At 43.7% G+C, this 15,539-nt stretch overlaps 1 protein-coding gene across 1 annotated transcript in view; it reads left to right on the top strand.

Moving 5' to 3' along the window:
• Positions 1-1,527: 1,527 nt before the first annotated feature.
• LOXHD1 (lipoxygenase homology PLAT domains 1) overlaps positions 1,528-15,539 on the top strand; it is a 310,109-nt gene continuing 296,097 nt past the window's right edge. The window contains exons 1-4 of the mRNA XM_074952316.1: positions 1,528-1,723; positions 9,116-9,274; positions 11,470-11,621; positions 12,345-12,494. Coding sequence (XP_074808417.1) covers positions 1,579-1,723; positions 9,116-9,274; positions 11,470-11,621; positions 12,345-12,494 — 606 coding nt within the window. The 5' untranslated portion in view covers positions 1,528-1,578. The remainder of the gene's footprint in view (positions 1,724-9,115; positions 9,275-11,469; positions 11,622-12,344; positions 12,495-15,539) is intronic.

Here is a 15,539-nt window from a genome sequence, read left to right as displayed (position 1 = left end):
GCAACTGCTCCAACCGCCGCCGCCGCCGCCCAGCGAGCCCGGACTGAGGCAGCCTCCCGCGCCCCGCAGCCCCCCCGGACAGGTGTGTCCGTACCCCTCCCCTCCCGAGACAGGTGTGTGACCCCCCCTCCCCTCCCCTCCCGAGACAGGTGTGTCTGTACCCCTCCTCCTCCCCCCGACAGGTGTGTGACCCCCCCCGACAGGTGTGTCTGTACCCCTCCCCTCCCGAGACAGGTGTGTCTGTACCCCTCCTCCTCCCCCCCGACAGGTGTGTGACCCCCACCGACAGGTGTGTCTGTACCCCTCCCTCCCCCCGGTCAGGTGTGTGCGCGCACCCCCTCCCTTCCCTTCCCCTCCCCTTTTCCCTGAGACAGCTGTGTAACCCCCCCTTCCCGCTAACAGGTGTGTTTGCTCCCTCTCTTCCCTCCCCAAGACAGGTGTGTCTGCACCCTCTCCCCCCACCTTCACAGGTGTGTCTGCGCCCCCTTCCCTTCAGCAGGTGTGTTAGCACTCCTCCCCTCCCGTCCTCTCCCCTCCCCCAGACAAGTGTTTCTGCACCCCCTTCTCCTCCTCCCCTTCCCCCCCCAGAGATGGGTGTGTCTGCACCCCTCCCCCCACAACAGGTTTGTCTGCACCCCTCCCCCCGACAAGTGTTTCTGTACCCCATCCTCCTCTTCCTCTCCCACCCAGAGACAGATGTGTCCACACCCCGACAACTGTTTCTGTACCCCCACCTCCTCCCTTCCTTCCCAAGAGAGGTGTGTCTGTACCCCCACTTCTCCCCTTCCCTGCCTAAGACAGGTTCTGTCTGCATCACCACCCCCACCCCCCAACACAGGTAGGTTCCCCCCACCAGACAGGTGTATCTGCACTCCTCCTTCCTCCTCCACACCAGGTGTGTCTGCACCACTTCCCCACCACTCCCCTTCCAAGACAGGTGTGTATTTACCCCCCCTCAAGGTGCCAAGTGTGTCTGCATCCCTTTCCCCACCCCAGTAATGGTGCCAGGTTGCATCACCTTCACCCAGTAGTGGTGCCATTTGAATCTGTAACTGTGTCTGTAACACCCCACACGGTGCAATGTGTACTTTTGCAGCTCTCTGCCTCCAAATAACGCTCCCTTCCGCCATCATGGTGCTAGGTGTGTCTAAACCCTTTCTGCCCAAAATGTGGTGCTAGATGTGTCTGCAACACACACAACACGTGCCCCTGAATGGTGTGGGGCGCATCTACAACCCTTCACCTTTGTGCCTGTATATTCATAGTATCATAGAATATCAGGGTTGGAAGGGACCTCAGGAGGTCATCTAGTCCAACCCCCTGCTCAAAGCAGGACCAATCCCCAATTTTTGCCCCAGATCCCTAAATGGCCCCCTCAAGGATTGAACTTGTTTTTCTTTGACAGATACCTTCCATTGTGTATGCTGGTAATATCTTTGTGAGTACTTGGTCTGAATGTTGTTTTTGCCCTTTCACTAATGCAGGAGAGATACTGAACCTTCAGGAATTTAATAAGACCCAGCCCTGGTCAAGATTTGCTGGCCCTGTCGCCTGTGATCAACTGGGCACTGACTGAAAATGCCAACCCAAATGCAGTATTATAACTCCTCTCCTTCAGTGACAGGGATTCTGCATCCACAAACTGCACAGTGTGCCTTTGAGAACATGAGGCCCAGAGACCCCTATCCCAGTCATACTGCACCACGGATACAACCCTCCACAGGTAAGGGTGTGTGATGGAGTCTATCCCATAATGGCTACATGCTCTCATTGCATCTCTTTGGTTTAGTCTGTGGCTGGGGAAACACAATTTGCAGCTGGTAAAGCCTTAAAGTTGTGTTCTTCCATCAGTGCACATTTGAAACTTCTGAAGTGTACACATACAACAAAAAGAAAAGCAGATCCCTTATATTGTAAACATCCTTCTATAATCGAAACATCATAATATGGAGGTTAAAAATAAAGTAGAACTACCGCTAACTCTTTATAATGGACACTGAGTAGTGCATTCATTTACCACGAATGCATGCTCAAATTGTGATTGTGCAGGTGCAGATGACCAGTTAGATGCATACGTGGCCATCTAAGGATGTAAAAATACTTGATCTGTGTATGTAGTCATGATGTTTGTGGACAATTGCACACCCCTGTGTGCACATTTTGAAAATCAGGCCTTATGTGACTTTCCCAAAGGCACACAATATATTAGTGGCAGAGCTGGAAACGGTACTCAGGAGCAATGTTCCCTGTAAACTGTGTGCATGTGTGGCCATGTAGCAATCTTATGTCTACCGCACATGTCATGTGGCAGGGAGTGTGGCTGGCACCCAGGTCCCGCTCTGTGTTCTGGGCCCTCAGCCTGCCAGAACTCATGGTTCATCTTGGCACCGGGGACTGGGAAGCAGGGCAGACCTGAGTAAGGAGCAGGGTGGGGAAGGCAGGGGTTCCTGGTAGGGATGGGTATAGGAGATCACAGGGGGAAAGGGAGGTGCTCCTGTGCATTTAGTGACCTGGCAAAAAGGGAGGGCTGTGGCCCCAGCTGTGGGGAAACAGGCCTTGGTCTGTAGGGTAGCTATAGCAGGCACACAGCCTTCGCTACCTGGCTCACTCTTGTTGCTGCTTAAGGGGTTGTGCACCCCCACAACTGCATTGTAGGACCAGCATATGGTCTATGAACCCCTGTGAATCTCCCACACCCAGCCTGGAGAGAGACAATAAATAATACAGGGAGGTCTGAGTCTGATCATCACTAGTCCTAGCAGTTCTCTCTTTTGTCTTGCTGTTTCCTTATTATGAGATTATGCTTTAATTCTTTTGGGAAACTTGCAAATATATAAGCCAGTGTTTCTGTTAGGCTCTCATCACGAGATCTGTTTCTCTGCCACTTGCAAGTTTCTGTTGAGATGAATGGTTATTTTATTTTGCCTTAATCTTACTGTATCTATAATGCTGTCATATAAATCAGTGCCCTTGCTTGGAATACTGTGTTCAGTTCTGGCACCCTGTCTGACACCACATTCTACAGGCCATTACCCTCTGACCCCACTGAGGATTACCAAAAGAAACTACACCATCTGCTCAAGAAACTCCCTCAAGAAGCACAGGAACAAATCTACATTGACACACCCCTAGAGCCCTGACCAGGGGTATTCTACCTGCTACCCAAAATCCATAAACAGGGGAATCCTGGACACCCCATCATCTCAGGCATTGGCACCCTGACAGCAGGATTATCTGGCTATGTAGACTCTCTCCTCAGGCCCTATGCTACGAGCACTCCCAGCTATCTTCGAGACACCACTGACTTCCTGAGGAAACTATACTCCTTTGATGATCTTCCAGAAAACATTATCCTGGCCACTATGGATGTAGAAGCCCTCTACACCAACGTTCCGCACAAAGATGGACTACAAGCCGTCAGGAACAGTATCCCCGATAATGTCACGGAAAACCTGGTGGCTGAACTTTGTGACTTTGTCCTCACCCACAATTATTTCAGATTTGGGAACAATTTATACCTTCAAGTCAGTGGGACTGCTATGGGTACCAGCATGGCCCCTCCAATATGCCAACATTTTTATGGCTAACTTAGAACAACGCTTCCTCAGCTCTCGTCCCCTTACGTCCTTACTCTACTTGCACTACATTGATGACATCTTCATCATCTGGACCCATGGGAAGGAGGCCCTTGAGGAATTCCACCAAGATTTCAATGATTTCCACTCTACCATCAACCTCAGCCTGGTCCACTTCCTGTACGCTACAGTGCTAATAAGCGATGGTCACATAAACACCACCCTATACCAGAAACCTACTGACCGCTATACTTACCTACATGCTTCCAGCTTTCATCCAGACCACATCACACGATCCATTGTCTACAGCCAAGCTCTAAGATACAACCGCATTTCCTCCAATCCCTCAGACAGAGACAAACACGTACAGAATCTCTATCAAGCGTCCTTAAAACTGCAGTACCACCTGGTGAAGTGAAGAAACAGACTGAAAGAGCCAGAAGGGTACCGAGAAGTCACCTACTACAAGACAGGCCCAACAAAGAAAGTAACAGAACACCACTAGCTGTCACCTACAGCCCCCAACTAAAACCTCTCCAGTGCATCATCAAAGATCTATAACCTATCCTGAAGGGCGACCCCTCACTTTCACAGACCTTGGGAGATAGACCAATCCTTGCTTATAGACAGCCCCCCAACCTGAAGCAAATACTCACCAGCAACTACACACCACACAACAAAAACACCAATCCAGGGACCAAACCCTGCAACAAAGCCTGTTGCCAACTCTGTCCTCATATCTATTCAAGGGACACCATCATAGGACCTAACCACATCAGCCACATCATCCGGGGCTCGTTGCACATCTACCAATGTGATATATGCCATCATGTACCAGCAATGCCCCTCTGCCATGTACATTGGCAAAACCGAACAGTCTCTACGCAAAAGAATAAATGGACACAAATGTGACATCAGGAATCATAACATTCAAAAACCAGTAGGAGAACACTTCAGTCTCTCTGGTCACTCAATAACAGACCTCAAAGTGGAAATACTTCAACAAAAAACCTTCAAAAACAGACTCCAACATGAAGCTGCAGAACTGGAATTAACTTGCAAACTAGATACCATCAGATTAGGCCTGAATAAAGACTGGGAGTGATTGGGTCATTATAAAACCTAAACTTAATTTCCCCAATACTAATTTCTCCCTACAGTTACTCACACCTTATTGTCAACTGTCTGTAATGGGCCACTCTCTTACCACTTCAAAAGTTATTTCTCCTCCCTTGGTATCCTGCTGTTAATTGATTTATCTCGTTAGACTGACCTAACACTTGGTAAATCAAAACACATCCTTTCATGTATTTATACCTGCTCCTGTATCTTTTACTTCATACATCTGATGAAGTGGGTTCTAGCCCACAAAAGCTTATGCCCAAATACATTTGTTAGTCTCCAAGGTGCCACAAGGCCTCCTCGTTTTGTTTTGTTTTTTTTGTCTCAAAAAAGTTATAACTGAAGTAGGAGTTTAGAAATAGGTGATGGAAAATATCTGGAAGAGTGGAGAGACTTCTGTATGAGGAGACATGAAAAGATTGGGTCTGTTTAGTTGAGAGAGGAGATACGTCGGGGGAGACATAATAGTGGTATGCAAAATAATAAAGAGTATACTTCCATATAGAAGGTGCTCCTATTACTAGATGACCTCCTGAGGTCCCTTCCAACCCTGATATTCTATGATTTATCCTTGTCAATAATACAAGAACAAGGGGACCTTTAAACTGAAAGATGATAAATTAAAAATTTCATTTTAGTTTGGTCATCTTTAGTTTTAGTGTGCTGTCGTAAAAATACTTTCCTTCTCAGTGCATATGCATAGTTGTAGCACCACAGTGGCAAGTTAGATCAGTGTAAGAAGTCTTTAAAAAACAAACCTGTAAGCTTGCCTGAGGACAAAAATGTATTGCCCATTGGAGTTTGTAGCCCTCTCACTACAAAGAAAATTCAGAGGGAATGTTGCCCAGGAGTCCTGACTCCCCTTCCCCTTCCTTGATGCTCAAACCTTTTTCCTAAAGTAGTCGAGGATGAAAATTACAAGCGTATTTAACAGTAAAAAATCAGCAGTTTGAACTAAGTAGGCACTTATACTTGCCTGCATCGCCAAGGGTAGGGTCAAGCCCAAAATATAATTAAGTTTACTAGGTTTTTAAAGTTGAAATGTACCACAAGGAAGTAATTGGTGGTGAGCATGTCTAGATGCTGCAGTGATACTGGGAGGTCTGTCTTGCTGGCATCATATGGAGGAAGGGTGATTGTGCTTATTCATGAGGAGTGACAAAAGGTTTAGGAAACCAGACCTATGAGGAAAGGTTAAAAAAAACTTGGGCATGTTTAGTCTTAAGAAAAGAAGACTGAGGGGGGACCTGATAACAGTCTTCAAATATGTTAAGGGCTATCATAAACAGGACCGTCATCAGTTGTTCTTCATGGAAGGTAGGACAAGAAGTAACCAGTTTAATTGGCAGCAAGAGAGATTTCTGTTAGATATTAGGAAACATTTTCTCACTGTAACCCTTCTGCCTGTCAGAGATGGCTGCAACAAGGGCCGGGTTCAGTATCTAGAAGTTCCTTTTCAACAATACAACACTTGAGCTCCCACCCAGTGACCTGGGACAATTAAACCCCACCCCCTGGGCACCTCTAAGAGGCGATACTTCCTCTCTTGCAAGCACAGAGTCTGAGTGTAGAAAAAACTTTAATTAAAGGAGGGAAATAATGTGGTATTAATTTGGGGAAACACCACAAACAGGGTTTATAAACATAAACCATGAGCAAAAGACCCACTGACAAGTAAGTTGGGAAGTGTCCTTTTCCCTTCAGGGTCTTAAGTCCAGCCTTTTCCTCTCAGGGTCTCAAGTCCAGCAACCCAAAATTCCCCTTTCATGTGCCCGACCCTTCTCTGCACCCCATTCACAGTTGCTGTCCTTGGACAGTGCAAACCCAGAGTTCGGAGGTGCATCTGCAGAGTTCACCTCCCACCCTAGGTGGATGGGGGCAGGTAAGGAGGCCCCTTACTCCCTCTGCTGCTCGGGCACTCACTCACTACCCCTCTCTGCGGGGCTCTGCTCTGGCAATCTCTGCCCGCCACCCTGCTGGCTGTGCCAAGATGTCTTCAGGGCCCCCCTTTACCAGCTCTCAGTGATTTCAGTTCTGAGTGATTTCAGCAGTTAGTGGGGGAGCCTCACTTCTGGTGCACACTGGGTAGTTTCTTGCATCAGACACACGGTCCCAAAGCAGGTCTAATACTTAGACCTAGGTATAAGTAATTTCAACTCTGCAGCATGTAACAAGATCTCAATTGAATGTAAATTAGCTCTGTTATTACACAGTGGAGAGCGGAAGGGTCAAATGGTGTCTGTGACCTTAGGCAAAGCCCACCCCACCAGATACAAGTACTTGTCATGGCCCTCTCTCAACTCACTGGGCTTTGGAACCCATATCCCCTGCCTAGCGAGTGCCATTCAGTTGAGTGCGATTCCCTCAATCGGGAAATGCCAAGTACAGTTCTGCTGCTCTTGATTCACACAACAAGGATAACAGCCCTTTATTACTCTTGCACCAATAACAAGGAGACTGGGGATCCCACACCAGCCAAAAGTGATAATTTGGGCAAGCAATCCCATCATGCTGAGCAGGTAGGCAGGGTGGGTGTGCCTATGCAAACGATATCCGCTCCTGAAGTCCTTTTCCACAGCTCACCACTAGATGTCGGTGGAGAGCTCATTCAGACTGTGCTTACATAACTATAAAGGTAGTTAAGTATATTTCAGAAGGCTAGTACAGATACACCCCAATCTAGTACAAGATAAGATGGTTTGACAGAACAACGAACAGGGATGTTTTGTCCAAGATATCAGGAACAAGGGAGGTAGCAAACAGAGGTCTTGAAACATGTAAGGCGGTATATAAGTTGTGTATCCCCGTTGTTTGTCTCAGTCTACAAATGTCAGGGTACCTTGCCTCAATCCTTTGTGTAGCCTAGCAGAGACTCCTGCTGCTGACTGAGATACTCCTTGCCACTGGGCACTCATGTGTTAGTTGTACCTGTAACCACGGAGTCAGGATGCTAGGACTGTGCCTTGACGGCAGTAAACTGGGCCGAGTGCCTTTGTCACTGAACTGCGACTGTTATCATTCTTTATGAGTAACATCGAGGTCTGCTGAATTCGCTTTATCTGCTTGTCCAAGGACAGAAGCACTGAGCAGCCTGAACAGTATTACCAAGGCAATGACTTTCCAACCTTCAACATTTAACAACACCTGGGACCTCTGAATCTAAAAACCTGAGCTTCTACTGCCTGCTCTAAAAGGCCTAGGTCTGTTAGCATAAAAGCTGTCATGCTAGGCTAGGACTTTTCAGCTTGGAAAAGAGGAGATTAAGGGGGGATATGATAGAGGGATATAAAATCATGAGTGGTGTGGAGAAGGTGAATAAGGAAAAGTTATTTACTTGTTCCCATAATATAAGAACTAGGGGCCACCAAACGAAATTAATGGGTAGCAGGTTTAAAACAAATAAAAGGAAGTTCTTCTTCACTCAGTGTACAGTCAACCTGTGGAACTCCTTGCCTGAGGAGGTTGTGAAGGCTAGGACTATAACAGGGTTTAAAAGAGAACTGGATAAATTCATGGACGTTAAGTCCATTAATGGCTATTAGCCAGGATAAGTAAGGAATGGTGTCCCTAGGCTCTGTTTGTCAGAGGGTGGAGATGGATGGCAGGAGAGAGATCACTAGATCATTACCTGTTAGGTTCACTCCTTCTGGGGCACATGGCATTGCTGTCGGTAGACAGGATACTGGGCTGGATGGACCTTTGGTCTGAGCCAGTATGGCCGTTCTTATGCACCAGTCACTTCAGGGGAAGAGAGAGCCACACTGCGTAAGGCTGGGTTACACACGGCCCAATTTGCGTTGGCCAAGATTGCAGCCAGTATATCAGGGACTGAACTGGGGAACCCTCAGAGCTTAACTTGTGAGTCTTGACAGCTTTAGCTGAAGAGCTGGGCTCTGTAGCTGGGGTCTCTATCAGACTCCCATCTTATGTGGATTGGGCACAGAAGGGGACATGTAACCCACACTGACGTGTGCATTATACACACACGATACCCTCCAGTCCTAGCTCACCAAGGCATACCCTCTCTGCATACATGTCTCTCTGAAGGACTCACCTCTTTCACAAAGCCCACAATGATTTTTAGATTATAAACTCTTTGAGGTGGGGAATAAGTATCAGAGGGGTAGCTGTGTTAGTTTGTATCCACAAAAACAATGAGGAGGCCGGTGGCACCTTAAAGACTAACAGATTTATTTGGGCATAAGCTTTCATGTGTAAATCCCGCCCCCCCCCCCTCAAATGTCTGATGCATACATCAGATGCATCTGAAGAAATGGGGGGTTTTACCCATGAAAGCTTATACCCAAATAAATCTGTTAGTCTTTAAGGTTCCTCGTTGTTTTTGAGGTGGGGAATGTCATCTGTCACTTTTAGAAGTTGTGACACAACATTACTGGTGACTATTTGATTCTGATTAGGATTCCAGTTCCGAGATGTTTCACCTCTGCGGGACAAACCTATTTGGAATGACCCACGCAACAAATCAGAACCTTGGACTAAGTCCCTCCGGAAATATAGAGTAACCTTGAATCACAGGCCTGTTGAATCTGTGCTGAGCAGAAAAGCACCTTTTGCAGGTAAGTAAATATTTCTCTGTCAGTTGACACAGTAAGAACAAGTAATGATCTGGTGATTCCCTGGCTGGGATAGTTTGAATGAGGTGTTAAGAATTAAATCTACTGAAAATCTTTGTAAGAGGAGCAGATTTTGACTGTGGGTTTGAATGTGTCTGTTATTAAATATAATAAGTCCTGCTGACATCACTGTCTGTGACATGTACCTGACTCAGAGAAATGTGTACAGAAGGATTTCAGAAGACTTTGTACCAAATGGCCATATTTTGAAGCAGTACAGTAGGTCATGGGTTCTCAGACATTTTAATACTATGCAAAAAGAAAAGGAGTACTTGTGGCACCTTAGAGACTAACCAATTTATTTGAGCATAAGCTTTCGTGAGCTACAGCTCACTTCATCCGATGAAGTGAGCTGTAGCTCACGAAAGCTTATGCTCAAATAAATTGGTTAGTCTCTAAGGTGCCACAAGTACTCCTTTTCTTTTTGCGAATACAGACTAACACGACTGTTACTCTGAAACCTTTAATACTATGCACACTTTCAGTCAGTTGCAATTGCTTCGCTTTCAGCGTGCCCCAGGATCCTGTGTGTCATTTTTCATGGCATTTTAGTGGAGTTGCTATGGAAAATGGTGCAATGATGATGGAGTAAGTCCTTAGAAGACTGGAGACTTGCAACAGGAGGTGGTTCATGAGCTGCACTTATTTTATTCTACCCAGGTTTTTGTACTGTGCCTATCACTTTAATACCATAGAAGCCTTATGCAAATGCTTGTGGCCCACTGTGAGTAGCGGTAGGAAGGTGGATCCCTGCCTAGAAGCTGAGAACTTCTGAAGTAGATCAAAAACTACTATTCACCTCCGACTGTAAAGCCAGTTTACTGGTTAATCCTTTTGCGTTATTTAGAAATTCCTTTAGCAATGGATTCTCAAACATGTTGTTAGCTAGCTCTGAGCTGTTGTTGCAAAAAGCAGGCTGACTTAGACATGTACATATATACTCCACTGACTTTGCTATTACTTTTGATTTCTATGATTTTTGCTTTTTGTTTTTTTAAATATTTATCAAACATCTTTAAAATCTTTATTATTTATATGGTTAGGGCTCAGTCCTGAGAAGTGCTAAATACACTCAGTTTCCACTGGGGAACCAGCTCCTTTGCAGCTTGTATATATTTCATCATGTGCAATTATATGCTATTTTGATCATGGGTAGTGCAAATTTTCATTGAGATTGCTATTGAGCTTTGGCTTCCGAAATTAATTAGTTCTATGAATAAGAAGCTTAATTTTTATCATGAGAAGAAGAATTAATTTCTGAGGAAAAGTGAACATACTCATTCTCACTTTAAATGTCTGGAAGAATTTTTGTATGTAGTGTTGTTGTAGCCATGTCAGTCCCAAGATATTGGAGAGACATGGTGGGTGAGGTAATATCTTTCGCTGGACAAACTTCTGTTGGTAAGAGAGACAAGCTTTCAAGCCACATGGAGTTCTTCTTCAGCTGAGGAAGAGCTGTGTGTGGCTGGAAAGCTTGTCTCACCAACAGAAGTTAGTCTAGTAAAAGATATTACTTCACTCACATTGTCTTTGGAAGACTTTTTTTTTTACCTTTTTAGACCTTTTTAACTTGTTTCTGTTGTCATCAAACGCTGTGCCTACAGAATCCAATTTCTTCTGCAAGAAAGAGGATATTATTGCTAGAAAGACAAAATAGGGTGTGTGAATTCCTTATCACTACAATTACTCTTCAATATTTGTTAATTTCCATTACCTAGCCATTTTCTAGATGCATTAATAATACCAGGTTTCAGAGTAACAGCCGTGTTAGTCTGTATTCACAAAAAGAAAAGGAATACTTGTGGCACCTTAGAGACTAACCAATGTATTTGAGCATAAGCTTATGCTCAAATACATTGGTTAGTCTCTAAGGTGCCACAAGTACTCCTTTTCTTTTTATTAATAATACCAACAGATGAAAAAAATAGCAGAAGAGAGATTCAGTAAACCGTGTGGGATTTGTTCTCTGTAATCCTTTACAAAAATCCCTTTTACTATGTTTATGTAATCCAGATACAAAAATGTCATCAAATGTAAAGATGCTGCTATAGTATCCTAAACTTGTAACCTATATAATAACATGAAGACATGGTCTTATATACTTGCTATAAATGCCTTTATTTATTCTGTTTTTGTAGCTCGAACCTTAAGTGCTGGCTTGAGTGATCATAGGTATAGAAATGGTTGTGTTGATGTGTCGTCGCAATATAGTTCAATGAATGATCCCCACTTGTTTGACTACTATGCTAGGAAGTTTGGACTGCGAGTGACTACCAGGTGTCTTCCAGTTGTACGTACTGTTTTATTTCAGTTTATTTGTCTATTCCACATTAGTAGGAATTAATATTATGTATTTATCTAACCCTTCATCCTGAAGAATTCCAGAGCTCTTAACAGCCATGCATGTATATAATATATACAAATTTAACATTAACTTCATGCGTTGCTGAAATGCAGCCACTTCTGGGGTGAAATGTTTAATGCAGGTAATAACATTGCACAACTCTGGAAGATACATAGTAAAATAATGCAGTGTCCAAGCTTTAGGAGGACTTTAAGCAAACTGGAATTTGATCAAGACACAGAATAACACGCTGTTGCAAAAATGTGCTGTGAAATCTTTAATAGTCACAAGTAGTCAGTATGTCATACGTCCCATTTGGACTTCAGTACCATTCTCTGTCAGCTGATTTTGTAAAATAATGGTAATAGGGCTTTGTCATCCTATTTAACATTAGAATTTGTACTTTCAAAGTAGTGTATCACATTATTTATTAGACAATTGAGAGAGAGAGAGAGAGTAGGAATTATATTTATGCCAAGGATTCCAAATGTTTAAAAAAACAGCGCAAACCCCACTTGCTTTACTTCTATACACAAAACAAACTCCCCTCTCCCCTGCAACCAAAACAACAACAACAACAACAAAAACAAAAAAACCAAACCTCTATGCTAAAAAACCTATAAGGTTTCTCAGCAATAATTTTTCTTCTCTGTTTTTAAACTTCTTAAGTCTGATCACATGAAGAGACGTCACCAAAGTGCACCCCAATACAGGAACGAGCGTGCTGGTACCAGATCCAGTTCTGCAATGCACGGAAAAGTGCTATACAAAGTCACTGTGAAGACTGGAGATAAGAGAGGTTCGGGAACTGATGCCAGGGTGAGAACATTTTAAATGTCAAAGCCTCCAAAACTGATAGGATCTTTTCTCTTTATATTTAGCAATACTGGAAAAATAATCCTCAAAAATAAATTTGATTTACATCTGCTATAAAACTTCAGCCATTTAAAAATCAATTACTGGTGGGTTTCAAAATACAAATTGTCATTTTCTGTACGTGCTCTTTACTACTAATGTGGTAGTAAGTCATATGTGTTTCTAAAGTGGGTCTTTCAGAAGCCATTAAAATCAGGGTTACTGATACCCGCTAATCTGAACCAATATTAGTTCTGCCAATCTGGCTGGGGGGCCCATTAATCAGTGTTTATCATTTTCAACTGTATGATTTCTTAAATAACCATAATCACAGTATGAAGGCAAGAGGATTACAGGTTCTGTTTGCTGTGAAGGAGACCAGATATTTGATGAAAGGATCCATCTGTAATTTATATAAAATAAGCTTGAGTCAGTTGGGTTCCTAAAGATTCCTTATTACCTCTTTTTAAGCCCAGTATACCAGGCGTAAACTCTGCATAAGAAGACTGAACAAGATTCCCCTCAGAACTCATCAATTCATTAGCTTTGATCAGCTAACAAGCTCTCTGCTAATTGACAGATGACTTACCTTCATGCTGAGCTTAATGGCTTGCTCATTGGCAGTGCAGAAAGCTACCAAACCGTAAATGAGCCCTGTTAATTGAGTAGTCTAGCACGTCTATGTTGCCTTTCTGTCAGTGATCTCAAACAGCTTTACAACATTAATGAACTTAGCCTTACAACACACCTGTGAGGTAGTTATTAATAAGGCTACGATTTAGTCACAGAGGTCACAAAAGTCACAGGTTTCAGAGTAGCAGCCGTGTTAGTCTGTATCCGCAAAAAGAACAGGAGGACTTATGGCACCTTAGAGACTAACAAATTTATTAGAGCATAAGCTTTCGTGGGCTGCAGCCCACTTCATCAGATGCATAGAATGGAACATATAGTGACGAGATATATATATTCATACAAAGAAGGTGGAAGTTGCCATACAAACCGTGAGAGGCTAATTAGTTAAGATGAGCTATTATCAGCAGGAGAAAAAAACTTTTGTAGTGATAATGATGATTGCCCATTTAGACAGTTGACAAGAAGGTGTGAGGATACTTAACATAGGGAAATAGATTCACTATGTGTAATGACCCAGCCACTCCCAGTCTCTATTCAAGTTAATGGTATCTAGTTTGCATATTAATTCAAGCTCAGCAGTTTCTCATTGGAGTCTGGTTTTTGAAGCTTTTCTGTTGCAAAATTGGCCAAACCGGATAGTCTCTATGCAAAAGAATAAATGGACACAAATCTGATGTCACGAATCATAACATTCGAAAACCGGTAGGACAACACTTCAACCTCTCTGGCCACTCAGTAAAAGATTTAAGGGTGGCAATTTTGCAACAGAAAAGCTTCAGAAACAGACTCCAACAAGAAACTGCTGAGCTTGAATTAATATGCAAACTAGATGCCATTAAGTTGGGTTAGAAGAGAGACTGGGAGTGGCTGGGTTATGTATGTTAAGTATCCTCACACCTTCTTGTCAACTGTCTAAATGGGCCATCTTGATTATCACTACAAAAGTTTTTTTCTCCTGCTGATAATAGCTCATCTTAATTAATTAGCCTCTTACACTTTGTATGGCAACTTCCACCTTCTCTGTATGTATATATAAATATCTTCTTACTATGTGTTCCATTCTATGCATCCGATGAAGTGGGCTGTAGCCCACAAAAGCTTATGCTCTAATAAATTTGTTAGTCTCTAAGGTGCCACAAGTACTCCTGTTCTTTCTACAAAAGTCACAGAATCTGTGACTTCCGGCAACCTCCATGACTTCGGCCTGCAGCGGCGCACAAACCCCTGCAGCTCCCAGCCATGGGTGCTGCGGGACCTTGCAACTCCAACACCCAACCCGCGGTGGGGGCCCCCAGAACTCCTAGCCGTGGTGAAGCTGCCCCATTGCAGGCGGTGTGGGGACCTGCAGATCCCCATTTTGTCACAGATATTTTTAGTAAAAGTCATGGACAGGTCACGGCTTCCATGAATTTTTCTTTATTTCCCGTGACCTGTCCATGACTTTTATGAAAAATATCCATGACAAAATCTTCGCCTTAGTTATTAATATATCCAGTTTATACTTTTTTGGGGGGGGGGGGGGAAGAAGGGATGGCTGGGGGCAGAGAGAGGTTTAAGGTCTTGATTTTTTTTTTCCCCAGAGGCACTGAGTACCCACAAATCCACTAAAGATCATTGGGAGTTGATCAGTCCCTATCCCTTATGAAAATCAGGCCACTTATTTAGGTGTCTAAATATTGATTTGGGAGCCTAACTTTTAGACCAAGATTTTTAAAAATTGAGAATTAGAGCTTAGAGATTTCCCTGGGGTCCCACAGGAAGTCTTCGATGGATCGTGACTAGATCTTGGGCCTGTGTCTTAAAGAGAAAACTGCCTCTCCTCTCCTCCAGCAGTAATCTTAAGAGTGGGATTTATTAGGCTATGTTTTGTTTACTGTGGAAAATTACATAAAATTTAAACTCCTTTGACGGGACGAAAGTAAAAGAGTGTCTTGTGTTCCCCCTCTGGATCACACAGGCATGAGTTGAGCTCATACCAGCACTCCTTGGCTAAAAGAATGTGTCCGCTTCTCACTGACCCCACCTGAGAACCCTGCTATAGTCTTAAAAGATTACAAATTAAATCAAGGGTCTAATTTTGAAAAGTACATGAGCATATTACTTGTATATTGAACATGAAAAAATGCATATGGAAGCATGTGTAAGTTGCACATACGTTTTTGCACTTGCAATATCAAATTGGATCTCAGTGACTAGTAAAATTCCCCAAAGTGCCCAAATCTGACTTCCAAAAGAGATGTGGGTACTTAGGCTTGGTCTACACTAGAAATTTAGGTCAGCATAGCTACATCACTCAAGGGTGTGAAAAATCCATATTCCTGAGCAATGTAGTTAAGTCAACTTAAGTCCCTGTGTAAACAGTGCTATGTCAATGGA

Source organism: Natator depressus, chromosome 5 (genome assembly GCF_965152275.1).
Source record: "Natator depressus isolate rNatDep1 chromosome 5, rNatDep2.hap1, whole genome shotgun sequence".
Classification (NCBI taxonomy): Eukaryota; Metazoa; Chordata; order Testudines; family Cheloniidae; genus Natator; species Natator depressus.
The sequence above is the reverse complement of the archived record's forward strand: the minus strand, read 5'-3'. Positions and strand labels throughout refer to the sequence as shown.